The following is a 20,895-nucleotide window of genomic DNA, read 5'->3' as shown; positions in this document are numbered from 1 at the left end:
GGTTAGAGTGTTGGGCTAGGATCGGGGAGACAAGGGTCCGAATTGCCACTCAGCCATGAAGCTCACTGGGTGGCCCAGGGCCAGTCGCTGCCTCTCAGCCTGACCTACCTCACAGGGTTGTTGTGGGGGGTTTAAAAAAGTAGGACCATGTGAAGCACCTTGAGCTCCTTGCAGGAAAAAAGTGGGATAGAAATGTAATAGGGAAGTAAATAATAAAATCGATGGACACGGTTTAACTGGCACCACCAATGTTTATTCTGTGAGATATTTATGCCCGTCTGTCTATCTTCCATTCTTCCTCCACAAAGCTCAGCTTTTCAACACAGACACCGAAAAGCTAAGCAAAATGCAAGTTCAGGGTAGAGGCGATTGTTGTCGAAGCTCCTAATTCTACCTAAACAAGGCCTGCTAGGGTGCAGTGCAGAGAGGAAGGGAGGTTTCAAGGCCAAGCCTTCTGCATCCGTGTCTGTGTGCCCACGTCTGAGTTTGCAGCGCAGCCTGGGCGTTCTTGAAAGACAGCCCCGCAGCCCAGAAATGGAAGCAAGAAGAAATTCCGACGAAAGAAGCATGGCGGACAAAGCTAATGGTCTAAGAAGAATTAGATAAAATGACAGGAAGGATTTGAAACCTGCGGGACCAGAGATTTACAGAAGATTGGAAGAAATATACGAACTGTTTGAAGAGCACTTTCTTTGGAAACCAAACATGCGCCATTTTGAGTGTGATGCTTCTGATTTGAGTGCCATACTTCCATTTTGAGTGTTACGCTGAGGTCTGTCTGTTTTTGCGGCTCTTTTGTTTTGTTTTTTGTGACAGTGTGGAACCCAGTTCAGCTACTGACTGATTGATTGTGTGACTGCACTACATTGCTTATTGCTTTCATTTTATGGATCAATGGTCTCGTTAGAGAGTAAAATTCATGTTTTAGGGTTTGTTTTTAAAAGTCTGGAACGGATTAATCCATTTTGCATTACCTTCTATGGGAAAGCGCGCCTTGGTTTTGGAACAGACTTCTGGAACGGATTAAGTTTGAGAACCAAGGGACCACTGTACAGTATTAAAATCACTTAAAACAAATTAAGAGTCCAGATGGGTGGGGTATAAATGAATGAATGAAGGGTAGGTCATATGTTGTGTGCATGTCTGTCTACCATTATTTATTATCTAGCATCAATCTATCAAGCTATCAACTGTCTGTCTGTCAGCTGTCAAAGGCTAGGATAAAGTTCTGCATCTTCAGCACATGACTAAAACTCCACAATGTCGGTGCCAGATGCATCTCTGTCGGGAGGAAGTTTGCAAGACATTAGTGGGGGGGCTGCTGGTCCAACTGCCCAGTCTGAGTGAAAGGGGCAAGCTCTATTGCTCACAGTCAAGACTTGTGATTTCTTGGAATCTGTACTGGCAGGAAAAATTATTCCACCTGGAGATGTTGATCACACACTCAGTCAGCTGTGATTCGCTTCTCTCTGTGCGTCAATTTGTCCTACAGACCGAGAATTATTCATGTACACCCGCAATCCTTGGTCTAAGAGACACAGAGACATGTGCCTCTGCATTTGCTTTGCGGAACAAAAAATGGAACTGCATCCCAAGCCAGAGAAATCAGAGCCCTGTGGTTTAGGATAATGTGGAAATAGGAGCAGATCGTCTTAGAAACTTTCCATTATGCACTGAATACAGTCTACAGGTTAACAAGCTTGCCGTGCCAATTAAAAAGACATCAGAGAAAACTGCCAGTGGGAGAGAGAGAGAGAGGTAGGAAGGTACACCTCTAATAGAAAAATAAGGCTATATAATAATAAAACCAAACTAGCACCCAAGTAATTATTCTTAAGAAATGGAGGCAGTGAGAGATTTTACTTTCTTGGGCTCCATGATCACTGCAGATGGTGACAGCAGTCACAAAATTAAAAGACGCCTGCTCCTTGGGAGAAAGGCGATGGCAAACCTAGACAGCATGTTAAAAAGCAGAGATATCACCTTGCCAACAAAGGTCCGTATAGTTAAAGCTATGGTTTTCCCGGTAGTGATGTATGGAAGTGAGAGCTGGACCATAAAGAAGGCTGATCGCCGAAGAATGGATGCTTTTGAATTATGGTGCTGGAGGAGACTCTTGAGAGTCCCATGGGCTGCAAGAAGATCAAACCTCTCCATTCTGAAGGAAATCAGCCCTGAGTGCTCACTGGAAGGACAGATCCTAAAGCTGAGGCTCCAAGACTTTGGCCACCTCATGAGAAGAGAAGACTCCCTGGAAAAGACCCTGATGCTGGGAAAGATGGAGGGCCCAAGGAGAAGGGGACGACAGAGGACGAGATGGTGGGACAGTGTTCTCGAAGCTACGAACATGAGTTTGACCAAACTGCGGGAGGCAGTGGAAGACAGGAGTGCCTGGTGTGCTCTGGTCCAGGGGGTCACCAAGAGGCGGACACAACTAAACAACGACAACAACTTATTCTTATGCAGCAAAAAGGGATACCTTAAACCTTAAACTTCCGGTCATTTTAGCCATTTCAGTATAGTCCGTCTACTTCATCTGCCATTCTTCTCTTATGTTTTCTACCAAAGATCTGCAGCCCTCCTCCAAAAGCTCCCCAAACTCCTTGAATGTTAGGATGGGATGCAAATGAAGTGAATGGCTAAACAGAGTGAATTTAAGGAGCCATTCTTTGAGCCTAGCCTTTCTCTGTGCTCTGAACAGATACTCAAAAACTAAGCTGTGGTTTTGCTCAGTGCAAAGCTTTGTAGTTGACTTACTCCCAACAAACCATGAGCTGTAACCAAGGTTTGCTCTTGGTTTAGTGCTTGCAGTTGTGCCAGAAGGGGCTGATGGGATTTGTAGTCTTACAACCTCTGGAGAGCCACAGATCCTCTGGAGAGCCACAGATCTCAACTCAGATATATAAGCTAGGAGTCAAATAGCTCTTGAAACCAAGATTGCAGTTGCCAAAAATGGAATGTCGAGCTGCCATTTTGGGACAAGACGGCTTAAAAGTCTTATTTCTCAAGTGATGGACTGACCGTGATTGATTCTCGGTTACATATCTGGGTAGTTCAGATGACAACTTTCAGCTAGGTTGAGATCTTTGAGTACTTAAAGAAGAAAAGTCGCTTGATCCAGCGACAGTCCACATATATATTGGCCTATTCTGACCTCTTTTTCTTTATGCTGACTGCTGCTGATCAGGCTGCACAGAAAAAGCAATTTGGTTCCAGAAATTTATTCCGATTGTGCAGATAAAACATAACTGATAGAATTCTACAGGATGGTGTATTAGTGTGTGCCTGGCTAATTTCGAACACAGATCTAATTTCGAACACAGATCCCAACCCGTCCCGGATTTAGATGACATCTTTTATTTGCACGGCACACACTTGAGATAAATTTTAGAGGACCCTTGTATTCTATCAAGCGCATTATTCATTCTCATAACGAACTCTGGGGAGGGTACTTTTGCTCCCACTTTAGAGGTGCAAAACGAAGGCAGAAAACAAACCTAGCACAGACTTAAAGCGTGCCTAAGGCAACAAAGGGACGCGGGTGGCACTGTGGGTTAAACCACAGAGCCTAGGACTTGCTGATCAGAAGGTCGGTGGTTCGAATCCCCGCGACGGGGTGAGCTCCCGTTACTCGGTCCCTGCTCCTGGCAACCTAGCAGTTCGAAAGCACATCAAAGTGCAAGTAGATAAATAGGTACCACTCCGGCAGGAAGGTAAACGGCGTTTCCGTGCGCTGCTCTGGTTCACCAGAAGCGGCTTAGTCATGCTGGCCACATGACCTGGAAGCTGTACGCCGGCTCCCTCGGCCAATAAAGCGAGATGAGCGCTGCAACCCCAGAGTCGGCCATGACTGGACCTAACAGTCAGGGGTCCCTTTACCTTTACTAAGGCGACAGAAACTGGCACATAGCTCTTCATCGTGTTGCGGCCACCGGCTAGCCCGAGACAGCCAGCGATCCTGACGAGCATTTCGATACGCCAGATCGAAATGTGACACGCCAGCCACAGAGTCTCCCGGGAGGCATTGCCAACACGACCCAAACGAGAAAGCAAGAGCGAGCGAGCAATGAAGATAATCTGAGCAATTCCGGCCTCATGCTTTCCCCATAAAACCCTGCTGTTTCCAATTAGGGCACAATTCAATTTAGACATGCGTTACGAGAAACAGAATGCACACATCTGAAGACCCCGGACATTTGCAAAGGACGCGCATCTCCGGGGAGAAGGCAAGGCAATTATATTGAAAGCATATTTTTTTTGGAATGTAAGCTATCTCGAGAATCAAATCTGCACTGATCTGAGACTCGAAGATGAACACAAATCTAAACCGGCCTCCCCCTTTCACGCTCTGTGGCTCCGCGTCACTCATTTCCCTTGACAGCGAGCTCCTGCAGAGTTTCGTTTCCCCTCTTTCTCAGGGGCCACCAACGCAGCCGTCCTCTGTGGTCCACGCAGGGAACGCCAATATGTTCAGGGCAGCTGCTGTTGCGATACTGGCAAAGCAACCTTTGTGGCTTCCGGCCCACGATCGTCGCAGTTACCTGCATTTCACAGAGTTTGCAGGAGAAGCATTTAAGTTGGCACACATTGTCCCAGGTCCCCACGTGGGGCAGAAACAAAACAAAAACACATAGATTCCTTGAACGTAAAACTTAGGTTTAGAGGTTCTAGGCTCAATCTGCTCAATCTGGTTGCCGGGTTTCTTTTTTTGATGATATACATTTTAAAATATATTCATCTTTTTTATGGGGAAAAGCAACTTGCAATATTAAGAACCACCATAAAACAGCCTAAACCTAAAGCAACAAAACCATGAACCAGAAACAATTGAGAACATCTAGCTAAAAGATGAGCGCTGAAAACAAGCCAAAAATCAAACTGCGAATCAAGTTAAAAACAGCTGTGAAGACAGGAATGTCTTTGCCTCATGCCTAAGAAGCCGGCAAAGCAAATCTGCTAGCCAAGGGGCCACCACTGAAAAGGCCTTTTCTCACAGTGGCAAGGGTATTATTAGCCCAGGTTTGGAAACAACAGCAATTGCCAACAGTAGAAGAATGGCGGCAGAAGGTAATGGAATACACTGAAATAGCTAAATTAACGGGGGAAATTCGAGAACAGGGCGATGAAACATTTCAAAAAGAATGGGAAAAATTAATGTTGTACATAGGAAAGATAAGGTGAAATTGTGAAACCAGCAGAACTGAAACAAACCTCATAATGTGAAATACAAAGAAATTTACTGGATAATAAAAACAGTAAGTAGTAAAATGTACAATGTGACTAATGTAACTGACTGTAGCTGTAAATGAATATAGACAGACAACAAGAATTGTATATATAGAAGGATTTGTTTGTTTAGAGATATTCTATGGGCAAATATGGAAGAAGAACAACAATATACAAAATGGATGAAGACAATGCGAAAAATTTAGATGCGATATAAAAAAGCCAGAAGAAGGTAGGAGGGAAGCCAGCTTTTAGGAGCAAGTATAAATGGGGGTGCGGGTGGTGCTGTGGGTAAAAGCCTCAGCGCCTAGGGCTTGCCGATCGAAAGGTCGGCGGTTCGAATCCCCGCGGCGGGGTGCGCTCCCGCTGTTTGGTCCCAGCGCCTGCCAACCTAGCAGTTCGAAAGCACCCCCGGGGGCAAGTAGATAAATAGGGACCGCTTACTAGCGGGAAGGTAAATGGTGTTTCCGTGTGCGGCTCTGGCTCACCAGAGCAGTGATGTCACGCTGGCCACGTGACCCAGAAGTGTCTCCGGACAGCGCTGGCCCCTGGCCTCTTGAGTGAGATGGGCGCACAACCCTAGAGTCTGTCAAGACTGGCCTGTACGGGCAGGGGAACCTTTACCTTTACCTATAAATGTAAAATGTAATAAAATATGTGTATGTGGAGTATGTAACTGAAAAACCAATAAAGATTATCCTAAAAAAATTAAAAATAAAAGAAAAGGCCTTTTCTCCCCTTTCTGCTCCCTTGGAGGAAGCACACAGGGATAGGGCCGTTCTGAGTTGACTTTTTTTCTTGCAGGAAAAAGAGAAAAAAAGAGAAAATGAGACCCCCCCCCCAAACCAGCAGCCTGAAGTGGGACAGCCTGTGCTATTACCTTCATCCCAGTTCTGCCTGCTGCATGTTAAGGCCAGTCCAAAGAGGAAACAAGAGAGGAAGGAGAATCCTAGAATTTCAGAATTGGGAGGGACCACGAGGGTCATCTAGTCCAGCCCCCTGCAAGGCAGGAATCTTTTGCCCAAGGTGGGGAATCAAACCCATGTCTCTGAGGTTAAGAGTCTCACACTCTACCAGCTGAGCTGATTCTTGTTTGATATTTGCATTCCGCTTTTCCAGCAACAAATGCTAATGTCAGTGGTCAGACAAAATAAGAATGGCAGACAAAATTAATGGACTACGCAGAATTAGATAAAATGACAGGAAGGATTCGAAACCTGCGGGACCAGAGATTTACAGAAGATTGGAGGAAATATATGAATTATCTGACGAGCAACTGTAATCAACAAATTACGCTAGTAGGACTACAAGCAGTTTTGTAAGGAGAAATATACGAAGTGTTACAAAGTAGAGAAAGAATAGAGATATTAGTTATGAGATCTAAATGTAATAGTGAAAGTAAGAAATGTAAATTAAGGGAATAGATTGGAAAATTTTCAGATGTGATTGATGGAAGTCAAAAAAACTGTATAAGATATTAAAGTATGTTTAATTATTGTTGAAGATGATATGTTAAAAAACTAATAATTTTTTTTTCTTTTTAAATGCTAACATTAGCAGGGACCCACACGCAAACTACAAGGGATGCAGGTGGCGCTGTGGGTTAAACCACAGAGCCTAGGACTTGCCGATCAGCAGGTCGGTGGTTCGAATCCCCGCGACGGGATGAGCTCCCGTTGCTCGGTCCCTGCTTCTGCCCACCTAGCAGTTCGAAAGCATGTCAAAGTGCAAGTAGATAAATAGGTACCACTCTGGCGGGAAGGTAAACAGCATTTCCATGCACTGCTCTGGTTCGCCAGAAGCGGCTTAGTCCTGCTGGCCACATGACCCGGAAGCTGTACACCGGCTCCCTTGGCCAGTAAAGCGAAATGAGCGCAGCAACCCCAGAGTCGGCCACGACTGGACCTAAAGGTCAGGGGTCCCTTTACCTTTACCTTACACGCAAACTACAGCATCAAACACGGTAACTGAGCAAGCGTCAACACCAAATTTGTCTGAACAATCAATACAATTCAGTGAAGTGCTAATAATACGTCAAAATATTGCAATGAATTTGCTGAGTACCAGCCCTGTTTCGGATGACACTGTCTCTCTGCGAAGGGGCTTCTTCCTTCCTCCCAGGCAGTAAGAACTTCAACGGGTTTTTTAAAAACCGGCTGGCTCAAAAGCTTTGCGTTTGGCAGCCATTGCAGAGTTTTAGCTTGTTTTGACTATCGAGTCCCGAAGCTGATTTGGTTCTGGAACAAGGCAGAATTGTGGAGAGGCCACACCAACAGCCCCCGAAAGGGCCTGATTTGCACTGTCTCTCTCCCCGCCCCCCCCCCCCCCGCAACCTAAAAAACCCAAAAGTGCCTCCTAATGTCTGCAAAATCTTTGCTTGAAACCGGCTGCTGTTTTGGCCGTCCTCAGCGAGCATGAGCTCACAGACAGGATGTTTCTATTGGCTTTCTCTTGCAAGGCCGAATTCCACATTTCTCTCAGTTGTGCAACATGGCAAGACAAGCTCCCCACCCCCTTTTTAATGCTTTAATTTTTACCACAAAAATGCACGCCCCGTATCTGAAACAAAACACAAAGCAAGCGGGGCTCAGTCCAGCAGGCGCGGGTCATTCCTCCCTCACTGAAACCCTGAAAAAAGCAGTAAGTTATTTTTTGTGTGGAGGGTTCTCAATGACTGTCAGAGGCAAATTGTTCAGCTGTTGGGGACCCCGGGGGGAGTGTGGGTTTCCCCCCAGGGGCTTCTGCAAGAAGAGAGTGCTGGGCTGCGAGGGCCACTGACTTCCTATGTTCTCGAACTCTGATCTCTGAGGTCCTGGGAGGATGTCCCTTAGAGAAGGACTGAACTATTTCCCTTGAAGCCCAAGTTTCACAGAATCATAGCAAGTTGGAAAGGACTCTGAGCATCACCTAGTCCAGTGGTAGGCAACCTAAGGCCCGGGGGCCGGATGCGGCCATTCGCCTTCTCAATCTGGCCAGCGGACCCGATAAGGTTCCTGTATACTCATACGCTTTTCATACCGTTCATGCATTGGATCATCTAGTCCAGCGGTTCTCAACAGGTGGGTCCCCAGATGTTGTTGTACTGCAACTCCCATCATCCCTAGCTAGCAAGGCCAGAGCTCAGGGATGATGGGAGTTGTAGTCCAACAACACCTGGGGACCCACAGTTTGAGAACCGCTGATCTAGTCCAAGGGTAGGCAAACAAAGGCCCGGGGGCCGGATCCAGCCCAATTGCCTTCTAAATCCGGCCCACGGATCAGCATGTTTTTACATGAGTAGAATGTGTCCTTTTATTTAAAATGAATCTCTGGGTTATTTGTGGGGCACAGGAATTTGTTCAAAATATAGTCCAGCCTACGACATGGTCTGAGGGACGGTGGACCGGCCCATGGCTGGAAAAGGTTGCTGACCCCTGACCTAGTCCAAACCCCTTGCAATGCAGGAATATTCAGCTGCTGCCCGTGATGGGGCTCGAACCTGCAACCTTGGCGTTCTCAGAGCCACGCTTTAACCAACCCAGCTGTCGTTTTCCTCTGGGTTTGTTTCATTTGACGTTTTAACACGCTGCAAACCGCCTCGAGTTATTTTCCTTTAAGGTACAAAGCGGTACAGGAATAAAACGTGGAATAAAAGCAACAGTGTCTGCTAGAGGCAAAGCAATTAATTGCTTAATCGAAAAAAGGAAATTCAGAAGAAGGGGGAAAGGAGGGGAAGCGGAGGAGGAGGAGTTTAATAATAATTCCTCAAAGCAGCAGCAGCAGTTTCCACAGTGGAATGACTGAAGTGAGCATGCTGGGCTGTGTTTAGTTGACTCAACTTTTCTCCAGGTGCCGGGGGAAAAAATTGCAAACTTTCAGAAGGGGGAGAGAAAAAAGAAACGGAAGAGGTTCTTTTTGCAAAGAGGAGGGGAGATTTCTGGGAAGTAAACAGAGAGGCGGGCAAGAGGCAGAAGGGGTCAAGGGATCGTTTGCTGGGCGCTGCCAGGCTGCCTCTGGTTTCTGTTCCCTTGCAGTTAGAAAGCCCTGCCCCTTAAGTGTGGGGAGGAATAGGAAGGGGAGAGGCCAGCCGAGGCTCCGGTTTCCAGAAAGGAAAGTAAACTTAGGATCTGCAGAAAGTGCCCCCCCCTTCCTTCCCTGCCCCAATGGCCAATCAGGGCACAGCGAGGCAAAGGCGCACCAAATTAGGCAAGTGAAACAGCTACCAAAGCAAGAAGGGGGGGGGGGCGGGGGGAGAAAGCTGAGCTGATGAGATCAGACTCCCAAGGGAGGGGTGGGGAGGAAGGGCTAGGAGTCCCCACCCACCTCACTTTCACAGAAGGATTGCTGACATTCCTAGAAGACGAGGAGAAGTTGCTCCTACAAAAGCAGCCAACCCCAAAGAACCACATTTCAAAAAAGGCCAATTTTCTTGCAGAGGGTCAATGGGCAAGGGGGGGGGTTGTCGTCTCCGCTGGACAGGGGCTGCAATTCCGACAGCCGGCCAGCTGGAAGCAACCTGGAAAACTGCTAAGCAGGCACTGTTCCCGGTTTTGTTTTTTTTTAGCTCCAGGTTCCTGTGACACGGGTGGTGCTGTGGGTTAAACCACAGAGCCTAGGACTTGCTGATCAGAAGGTTGGCGGTTTGAATCCCCGCGACAGGGTGGACTCCTATTGCTCGGTCCCTGCTCCTGCCAACCTAGCAATTCGAAAGCACGTCAAAGTGCAAGTAGATAAATAGGTACCACTCCGGCGGGAAGGTAAACGGTGTTTCCGTGCGCTGCTCTGGTTCGCCAGAAGCGGCTTAGTCCTGCTGGCCACATGACCCGGAAGCTGTATGCCAGCTCCCTCGGCCAGTAAAGCGAGATGAGCGCCGCAAACCCAGAGTCGGTCACGACTGGACCTAATGGTCAGGGGTCCCTTTACCTTTACCTGCGACACAGGGGTAGGCTGCCTCTGGGCATGGAGGCTCCACTGAGCTCACGGCAGCTGAACGGTTCTCCTCTTGACCCCGCGAATCTGCCTAACCCACAACTGTCAATCACCGGAGCTTGCAGGAGCAAATCCTGCAAGTTAAAAATTGTGCAATGCGAGGAGAACGAAGAGCCACTTTGGGCCCCCATAGGCAGGGAACTCGTATTGTACTTCCAAAGGCTTCTTCCCCCTTGTTTTGTGCTTTCAAAACAGCCCTGCAAGGTAGCACAGGCTGACTGATGGTTGACTAGGAAGCTGTCTTCCACAGAGTCAAGACGAGTGACCCAGGCAGCTCAGTGCAGGCTGCACTGGCCGGCAGCGGCTCTTGAGCACTTCCGAGGAGGAAGAATGTGTCTCAGCCTTGCACCAGCTGTGTCTGGGGCGTTCTGCATGCAAGGCAGCTGCTCCACCCCTTCCCAGCCCAAGCACAGCCACTAAGCTTCACGACCAAGAGGGTGTCAAGGAGTGCGCTACCTGCTTGCCTTTAATGCATGAAAAGCACATTATTATTATTATTCAAATATACTGAAGACGGCCGATCTCATTCATGTCCGGAGGAAGAAAAGCAGTTTAGAGGAAACCTCGAGAGGTGTGCACAGAAAGGGGATGTTTGTAAACAAGAACGAAAAGGTTGAGCAAAAGAAGGAAACCTCAAGAAAGGCTTCTGCGGGCTTTTTTTCCAAGAAGCTCAGATAGATTTGCTTTTTGCTGAAGCCCCAGCAGATCTTAAAAGCGCTGAGCATCTCGCAGCCCTTTTCTTGCAGGGCTCGGTGGGAGAAGCCAGGGCTATTGTCTTCAAAGGGGGGCAGGGAAGAGGAGGAGATATTATGATCTCGGGGTCCCTTCCAATTCTATGAGGGGGGCAGCATAAAAAATTATGCAGGTTATGCACTGGATAGCTTTGCCCCCCTCCCTCAAAGCGGCAACCTGGAAACCAATCCCCAAGGTGTGGTTCTTTGTCTGAGAGAGGGAGGGTGTCAGGTGACGAAACCACAAAGGCTGCTTGCGAAAGGGGCTGCCCAGCCTTTCTCCTGTTTTCACACATGCAAGCTTTTGAACTGAGTCCTTGTAGAGGAAAAGGATCCTGAGATCACGTTAAGGGTAGCCAAATTCTGTGCAACCTCCATTAAACTTAAAGAACAAGCTGTGCTATCGTAATGATTAAGGCCTGCTTAAATGATAATTTTAGGTTATATGTTAGCGACTAAGTTTTAATTTATATATATTTTTAACTGTTGCTATATCTGTAGCAAAGGTCCGTATAGTTAAAGCTATGGTTTTCCCAGTAGTGATGTATGGAAGTGAGAGCTGGACCATAAAGAAGGCTGATCGCTGAAGAATTTATTCTTTTGAATTCTGGTCTGGAGGAGACTCTTGAGAGTCCCATGGACTGCAAGAAGATCAAACCGATCCATTCTGAAGGAAATCAACCTTGAGTGCTCCCTGGAAGGACAGATCTTGAAGCTGAGGCTCCAATATTTTGGCCACCTCATGAGAAGAGAAGACTCCCTGGAAAAGACCCTGATGCTGGGAAAGATGGAGGGCACAAGGAGAAGGGGACAACAGAAGACGAGATGGTGGGACAGTGTCCTCGAAGCTACCAGCATGAGTTTGACCAAACTGCGGGAGGCAGTGGAAGACAGGAGTGCCTGGCGTGCTCTGGTCCAGGGGGTCACGAAGAGTCAGACACGACTAAATGACTGAACAACAACAAATATCTGTATTGTTCCTGTTATACCTAATTGCGAATTCAAATGTATCCCTATCGTGTTTTATGGCTTCCTTGATATGGTATGTGGGCTGGAACTTGTCTGTGACCGAAATAAAAATAAAAAATTCACACATGCAAGCTTTGGAACGGAGTGACAAAGGGCCCTTTGGGGCTGTTTCTCTTCCAACCACCAAAGGAAGGCAGGAAAACCCAGGGAGATGCCTCCTGCCAGGGCAAGCCATGAGCCCACCACTGCCTCTCCCAGTCTTGTGCCTTCCAGATGCTTTGGACTACAGCAGCCATCAGCCAGAACAGGCCTGCCGCTTGGGGCTGATGGGACTTGTAGTCCAGAACATCTGCAGCAGTGGTTCCCCCACCCCCTGGAGAGCAGTGGGGATGCTTAAAGGGGTGCAAAGAGGCAAGGGGCAACAGGGGGTGCAAACAATAAACAGAATTTGAAAAGTTGCCGCCTGACCAAGGGGTTGGATTAATTAAACTGGATAGTTTTAATTGCACTTTGAATAAATGTGCAATTGACTGTTTTGGCCGATCGATGACTTAAGAGCATCCTTCTTCAAAGATGTAAATCTCCCAGCTGAGAGATCGACTGGGTATGTGATTAACTTTTTATTAGGGGACAGGTCGTCCCCCCCCCCCATTTCTGAAAAACTGGGCTGTTTTGCCTATAGAGTGGCGATTTTAAGGAGAAAAGTTTCTGGGGATACGTTAGGTTCTTCAGGGGAACAAACTCTTACCTGGCGGAATTACCTGGTTTTAATAATGTGTTTTATGCATTTGCTCTGTAATGGCTTTGGCTGCGCGGGTAAATAACAATCACCCTATTTGTTACCTCTCCTGAATTTTATTGTGTTGTTATCACCCTTCGAGGGCAGTGCAAACCACTATTCTGAATAACGCAAAAGGCAGGAGGCAAAGGGGATGAGTTTATGGCAAGAAGAGGGCAGTGGCCCAAACCACTGGTCTAGGGAGCATATTCACCCAGTGCTTTACCAATTGCACTGGCTCCTGGCGGAGTATCGGGTCAGGTTTAAGGTGCTGGTTTTGACCTTTAAAGCCCTTTGTGGCTTAGGGCCCTCGTATCTACGGGGCCGCCTCTCCTGGTATGTCCCACAGAGGACCTTAAGGTCCATGAATAAGCATAGTTTAGAGGTCCTGGGCCCTAAGGAAGTCAGATTATCCTCCACCAGGGCCAGGGCCTTCTCAGTGATGGCTCCAACCTGGTGGAATGCTTTGTCCCATGAGACCAGGGCCCTGAAGGATTTAACTTCCTTCCGCAGGGCCTGTAAGACAGAGCTATTCCGCCTGGCTTTCAATTTGAACTTAGCCTGATTTTTTATTCCCCTTCCTCCCCTCCCCCTCCTCTTTTTATGAAGATTACCCGCTCTGGGATCCCACAGCTGGTTCTCCCCTGGTCTCCTCGCTGGCCCAAGTGGGACTAATTTAGCCAGCCAGCCCTGGTGATCATCGAATGTTTATTGGATGGATTTTCCCTCTAAATTGATTTTTGATTTTATTGTTATGCACGCTTTATACCGTATAGCCAGTGTGGTGTAGTGGTTAAGAGTGGTAGACTCGTAATCTGGGGAACTGGGTTCGCTTCCCTGCTCTTCCACATGCAGCTGCTGGGTGACCTTGGGCCAGTCACACTTCTCTGAAGTCTCTCAGCCCCACTCTCCTGACAGAGTGTTTGTTGTGGGGGAGGAAGGGAAAGGAGAATCTTAGCCGCTTTGAGACTCCTGAAGGGGAGTGATAAAGCGGGATATGAAATCCAAACTCCTCTTCTTCTATTTTATGCTGTGGGGTTTTTTTTGTAGCATCAATTAAGTGTTTTAAATTTGTTGTTAGCCGCCCTGAGCCCAGTTTCCTGAACCGGGAAGGGTGGGGTATAAATAAAAATTGATTATTATTTATTATTATGGGTCACCAAGTGGGACGCGGGTGGCGCTGTGGGTAAAAGCCTCAGCGCCTAGGGCTTGCCGATCGAAAGGTCGGCGGTTTGAATCCCCGCGGCGGGGTGCGCTCCTGTTGTTCGGTCCCAGCGCCTGCCAACCTAGCAGTTCGAAAGCACTCCCGGGTGCAAGTAGATAAATAGGGACCGCTTACTAGCGGGAAGGTAAACGGCGTTTCCGTGTGCTCCGCTGGCTCGCCAGAGCAGCGATGTCACGCTGGCCACGTGACCCGGAAGTGTCTGCAGACAGCGCTGGCCCCCGGCCTCTTTGAGTGAGATGGGCGCACAACCCTAGAGTCTGTCAAGACTGGCCCGTACGGGCAGGGGTACCTTTACCTTTAAGTGGGCTAGCAGCCTGTGCACTGCCAGGGAGCTATGGCCGCTCCCTCTTGCAGGAGCCCTGCCCCACGTCGTTCCCTACAGCAAGCATGTCCAAAGTCCATTTTGGGGGCCTAACCTGGCCCCCTGGCCGGTTTCCGGTTTATTTTCTTGGGGTCAAATCCTAGAAAAAAGCTCAACAACTTCCAAGCCAAAAAAAAGCTCACGCATGTTCATGTCATCAAATCTGGCCCTCTTTGAAAGAAGTTTGCCCCCCCCCCTGCACCCACAGCAAGCTCAGGCCTGCAGGTATCAACAGAGAACCAACGGCAGGACTACTTTCACGTCCAAACACTGAAGGCAGGAGATAAATCGTAGGAAGAGAAGCAACAGCAGCCTCTCTCCCTTCCAAGCCTGGCCGCTCTGGGTCTCCCATTTATTTGGGCGTATCGGAAAGGCAGGAATGGCTTTTAACTCCAATTGATGCTTTTGAATTATGGTGCTGGAGGAGACTCTTGAGAGTCCCATGGACTGCAAGAAGATCAAACCGATCCATTGTGAAGGAAATCAGCCCTGAGTGCTCACTGGAAGGACAGATCGTGAAGCTGAGGCTCCAAGACTTTGGCCATGAGAAGAGAAGACTCCCTGGAAAAGACCTTGATGTTGGGAAAGATGGAGCACACAAGGAGAAGGGGACGACAGAGGACGAGATGGTTGGACAGTGTTCTCAAAGCTACCAACATGACTTTGACCAAACTGAGGGAGGCAGTGGGAGACAGGAGGGCCTGGCGTGCTCTGGTCCAGGGGGTCACGAAGAGTCGGACACGACTAAACGACTAAACAACAACAAAGTTTCACACTGGGTGGCTTCTGAGTGACCCACGACAGAAGCCGCCCTGGTATTTCGCCAGCTGATCTGCTCAGGATGGCTCTGCTAACCATCCCTGCCTTTCCGAATTCTCCTGAGTAGAGGCTTTTCACAGAGACCTTCTCCAGGCTGAGATTCTGCTCTGCTGTGGACAGGCAATTATCTCTCAGCCAGTGCGAGAAACTCAGATATATGAGCTAATCGCCAAATGGAACCTTAAACCTGGGTTGTGGTTGCCACAATGGAATGTCCTAGTGCCTTTTTTAAAAAACGGGGGCCGTTGTTGTTAATTTCATTTCTATACTGCTTTATATTTTAAAGGGGGGGGGGATCTCTAAGCAGTTTACAACACATTAAAACTTCAAATAAGACTATGCAAAATGAAATAAATTCAAGCTTCAAGGAAAGCAGTTCAGGTCCTGCTCTAAGGAACATTTTGCTTTCCACATATTTATTTACCTACTTAATTTATAGAGCTGCCCCATTGCAGAAGGACTCTAGGAAGGCAGCGGGGTGTAGTGGTTAGAGGGTCGGAGGAGGACCTGGGAGATCAGGGTTCGAATTCCCACTCACTGGAGTCAGTCACAGCCTCTTAGCCGACCTCACAGGATTGTTGTAGAGATTAAATGAGGAGGGAGGAGAACCATGAACTCCTTGGAGGAAAAAGTGGGATATAAGGGTGAAAAATAAGCTATTCTGCTGACCTGCTTCAGAAAGCTGGAGGGGCCAGCCAGGTGAAGATGTCAGGCGCCAACCTGGAGACCAGAAATCTCCACGTGGTTGCAATTCGCACCTGGCGCCCAGGGAGTTTCTAAGACTGCTCCCTGGCAGACTCAAGGGCCCCTGTGACTCCAACGGTTGCACAGGAGGGAGACAAAGGTGGGTGCCAAGTCTCGCTGCCCCCCTTTATCTCATCTGATGCATTTATATTCTCCCGTTCGGCCAAGGCGCTCAAGGCAGGTTACAACTCAAAATGCAATAAAACAAATAAATGGTTCAAAGTATTAAACGTCAAGACTCCTCTCAGGCTGACGGATGGTTCTCTTCATGGGAGCCCATGGCAAGCGCTCCCTGAACAGAGTCACATTAAACCGCTGATTAGAACAAACCACGGTTCAATGTGAACAAGCAAGCCTCCTCGACTTTGCAACACCCCCCCCCCCCTTCAAGGGAGCCGGAGCAGAGAACAAGGAGCCGTTCCAGTTTAGCAAGAATTCCGGCGGCAATTCAGCAAGAGTCATGGTTCTGTGAGGATTGGAACTCAGGTCCAACAGTATCACTGCGTTCTCACAGTACCGCAACACAAAACACAGTGGTACCTTGGTTTAAGAACAGCTTAGTTTACGAACAATTTGGATTAGGAATGCTGCAAACCCAGACGTAGGTGTTTTGGTTTGTGAACTTTGCCTTGGAAGCAGAACATGTTCGGCTTCCCGCTGAGTGTGTTTCATGTGTAAATTGAGTCCCCCGCTGCTATGGGAATGGTTTCAGAATGCTTTGGTTTAAGAACAGACTTCCGGAACGGATTAAGTTCGTAAACCAAGGTACCACTGTACTGCCCGGTCTGAAATTCACCACTGGGCATGGCTACTGGGTAGCAGAGGAGCCCCCGTTTCCTAGCAATCCTGGAAAACCCAGCGCCACACCAGGGCAAATGGCTAGAAAGCAAAGTTTGATAGAAAGCAGAATTTGATGTACAGTGGTGCCTCGCAAGATGAAAAGAATCCGTTCCGTGAGTCTCTTCGTCTAGCGGTTTTTTCGTCTTGCGAAGCAAGCCCATTAGCGGATTAGCGCTATTAGTGGTTTAGCGGCTATTAGCGGCTATTAAAGGCTTAAGGGATTAGCGGATTAGCTGCTAAAAGGCTATTAGCAGCTTAGTGCCTTCGAAAAAGGGGGTGGGGAGCGAAAAAACCCCCCCAGGAATCGCAAGACATTTTCGTCTTGCGAAGCAAGCCCATAGCAAATTCGTCCTGCGAAGCACCTCCAAAACGGAAAACCCTTTTGTCTAGCGGGTTTTCCGTCTTGTGAGGCATTCGTCTTGCGGGGCACCACTGTATAGCCCTCTTCATGGGCGGACTCAGAGCAAAAACACACTCCTGTGCAAAGAAGGAGCGGTTTAGAAACAAAACATAAAAGTAATCCATTAACAACTTGGTTCCATCAAGATGCCAGCAAAGCAGACAGGGTCATGTTGTGTATACTTTGCTTGCTGCTCAATTGGCACAGAGTTTCACAAAATATGCATCATAACAAATCCCTTCTTCCGCCTCCACCAGGTGCCTTGGTTTCCATACAACCATAGAGTCGTTGTGAAGAAAGTTGGTGTAAATTTTAATTTGTTTCGGTACTGTAACTTTTTGTACACTTTGATATTGTTGCCATTTTTTCTCCATTTCTCTTTTTGCAAACTGCTTTGAGGTTTTTTGTTAAAACAAACAAGCAGTGCACATGTTTCATGACACAAAGAAACAAACCTAACTTAACTCGGGCATCTTCTATACGAGAGCCAGTCTTGCTCTGAATGTTACATAGCGGTTCTCAAACTTTTTTTTCTCCGAGCCATACTTGAAGAACAAAAATTTGCTCGTGCCACACTGATTTTTTAATAGACAAGAAATCACAAATAGCAGCAGCTCCTAGCAGTGGTTGGCTTAGAACACGGAAGACTTTCTAATATGATCATGGGGAATCTAGTAAGTATGAAACAATGCCGCTACACAAGAAAAGGAGCAATTCCTAAAATATAATACAGTGGTGCCTCGCAAGACGAAATTAATCCGTTCCGCGAGTCTCTTCGTCTTGCGGTTTCTTCGTCTTGCGAAGCAAGCCCATTAGCGGCTTTAAGAAAAAGGAAAAAAGCTAGCCCATAGGGAAATTCGTCTTGCGGAACGACTCAAAAAACGGAAAACTCTTTCGTCTAGCGAGTTTTTCGTCTTGCAAGGCATTCACCTTGCGGGGTACCACTGTACTGAATATTGTCCTCAAATATTCCTGCCACATTTCCCATCCTCTCCTGCCACACCAGGGTGGAGAAGCCCTGATCTAGCATGAGCCGGAAGAAGCGTAACTTGGCCGTGTTTCATGATTTAGTCCGATTAGTTTGGGGTGGCAAAACCTGCTTCCCCCCATCGCTGGAGTTATCAGGGGCAATTTTAGCCATCATTGCAATGGTATCCCCATTTGGGCGAAAGGGGGTGGGGGACTTGGGGACAGGAGGCCCAGCGTGACGTCCTCTAAAAGGCGTGCCAAGGCAAATTTTACTTTTGTGTTGTATTCTGTGAACTGCCCCATGATCTTTTGACGAAGGGTGACATGCAGAATTAATAAATACAGAGGTACCCTGGTTCTCAAATGCCTTGGTTCTCAAACGCCGAAAACCTGGAAGTAAGTGATCCGGTTTTCAAATGTTTTTCGGAAGCTGAACGTCTGATGTGGCTGTCGGTTATTGTTTCCGGGGTGCCTGCACCAATCAGAAGCTGCACCTTGGTTTTCGAACATTTCGGTAGTCAAACGGTCTTCTGGAACAGATTAAGTTTGTTGCTTCTGCTTTTTAATTTGCGTTTTTGTTTTCGAGGCTTTTTCAGTTAATTTGTTTTTGTGACTGTGTGGAAGCCAGTTCAGCTACTGATTGATTGATTGATTGTGTGACTGCGGAAATGGATAAAAGCCCCCCATCCAAACAATGACTATTATCAGTTCAGGTAAAAAAAAATAATAAATTTCATTTTTATCATCTGCAATACTGTCTTATTTATTTTGTAATACAGTACATTGAATATTGCTTTCATTTTATGGATCAGTGGTCTTGTTAGGTAGTAAAATTCATGTTAAATTGCTATTTTAGGGGTTGTTTTCTTAAAGTCTGGAATGATTAATTCGTTTTGCATTACCTTCTATGGGAAAGCGCGCCTTGGTTTTGGAACGCTTTGGTTTTGGAACCGACTCCCGGAATGGATTAAAGTTTGAGAACCATTGTAATAATAAAGGAGCCGCATTTGCGCTGCTTGCCTAGAGTCTCTGCAGCGCTAGCCGCCTCTTCATTGCCCCGACCCACCAAAATGACAGGCCTTTCTCACGCTTTGCGCATCAAACATCTCTCGCTTTGCACCCTCAAACTGGTCCCGCAATGGCGATTTGGTGCGGAATAGCAAAGCTCCTCCTTACCTGATCGTGCCGGTGGGAGAGGGCAGGGGGCTGACCAGGCTACGGAGGTCCGGCTCCGGAATGTGGATTTTAAGCGGCGATATCTGGGGGTAGAGCGGCCGAAGTGGAGGCGATGAGGCTGCTTCCCTCGCCTCCTCTCTGTGGTAGAGCGACGTGAACTGGATCTTGATGACTGTGCTGGGGAATCGAATAGTACACCTGGGGAAGAGGAAAGAGAGGGAGAAAAAAGAGTCAAACAGCCCGCAAAACATTAAGGGACAATGGTTCGAGACACGCAGCGAGGAGAGAGTCAAAACGGCTGGTTTTCTAAGTCCTTCTGCACACCACACGTAAACTATGGAACTCCCTGTTGCAGGAGGGCTGTCAGAGGCTACAACTCCCATTAGCGCCAGCCAGCACGGCTAACTGTCAGGGGATTTGGGAGTTGTAGTTTAGGACCATTTCCAGGGCAGTGTTAGAAACTCAAGATGTCGCCACAACAGAATGCCTATTTACCCAGGGGGTGGGTGAGTGGGTATTTATTTTTGTAATTTGTATAACACCCTATACCCCTTAGATCTCAGGGTGGTTGGACTAGATGTTCCCCAGGATCCCTTCCAACACTATTTTTCTCCAATTCTACGATTTAAACTACATTGCTTGTACATCGCTCGCTCTTACAACAATTCACTTGTACGCAAGGAGAAACACGCACTGTGGAAAAACGGAAATGTTATTAACTATGGACTAAGTCAGGGGTTTCTAAGCGGCGGGCGCAAACCTGGCGCCCAGAAATCTCCACGCAGTTGCAGCTGGACCTGTGCCGGTAGGAAAACGTGCCTGGGAAATTCCAAATACTGGTGCCACCCTATAATCTATAATCACGCCAACTAACAGCATCTCTCCAGGGGCTCGAGCGGGCTCTTTCCCAGCCCGACCTGCAGGTGCCGATGAACAAATTTGGGACCTTCTGCGACCAAAGCAGAAGGTGGCACTATCATCATCATCATCATCATCATCATTATTATTACAGTCATACCTCGGGTTACAGACGTTTCGGGTTGCGCGATTTTGGGTTGTGCACCGCGCCAAACCCGGAAGTACCAGAATGGGTTATTTCCAGGTTTCAGCGCTTGTGCATGCACAGAAGCACTAAATTGCGCTTTGCGCATGCACAGAAGCACCGAATCGCAACCCGCACGTGTGCAGACGCAGTGCTGCTGTTCGCAAATGCTGCGGGTTGCAAACGTGCTTCCAGCACGGATCCCGTTCGCAACCCAAACATCCACTGTAATAAATTTATTAAATTTATATACTGTCCTATGCCCTGAGGTCTCAGGGCAGTTCGCAGCATAAAATCAAAATATAAAACCACAAAATATATAGTCGAAATGCCCTAATGAAACACACCAAAACAAAAGGGTTTTCCTCCTCATGCCTTGTGCAGGTTGCTTTGCTCATGTCGACTGCAAGGTCCCAACTGCAAGGGAAGCCTTCTGCATGATCACCTGGGCTGGGCTGAGCAGCCCCCCTGCAGCGATGAGATGTGCTCCATTCGCACATCAGGACCCCAAAACGCATCTGCAAAGGGGCACCCTTTGCAAACCCCTGCCGGAGCGTCCCTGGTGCTGGGTTCCCCCAGTGGGTCGGCCACGCCAAAGCAACCCGTCCCGAAGGTAGCTGCTTTGGCCGCAAGAACTCAGAAGTCAC

The 20,895-nt window shown here is 47.8% G+C and overlaps 1 protein-coding gene across 2 annotated transcripts in view; it reads right to left on the bottom strand.

Annotated features, from left to right (window-relative positions):
• FOXK1 (forkhead box K1) overlaps positions 1–20,895 on the bottom strand; it is an 82,763-nt gene that overhangs the window by 22,123 nt on the left and 39,745 nt on the right. For both annotated transcript variants that reach the window (XM_083413469.1, XM_083413470.1), the window contains exon 2: positions 19,207–19,404. In XM_083413469.1, coding sequence (XP_083269595.1) covers positions 19,207–19,404 — 198 coding nt within the window. The remainder of the gene's footprint in view (positions 1–19,206; positions 19,405–20,895) is intronic.

The sequence above is a fragment of the Podarcis tiliguerta genome (assembly GCF_965153285.1).
Source record: "Podarcis tiliguerta genome assembly, chromosome: 14".
In the NCBI taxonomy this organism is placed as follows: domain Eukaryota; kingdom Metazoa; phylum Chordata; class Lepidosauria; order Squamata; family Lacertidae; genus Podarcis; species Podarcis tiliguerta.
Note: the sequence above shows the minus strand (reverse complement) of the source record. Positions and strands in the feature narration are given on the sequence as shown.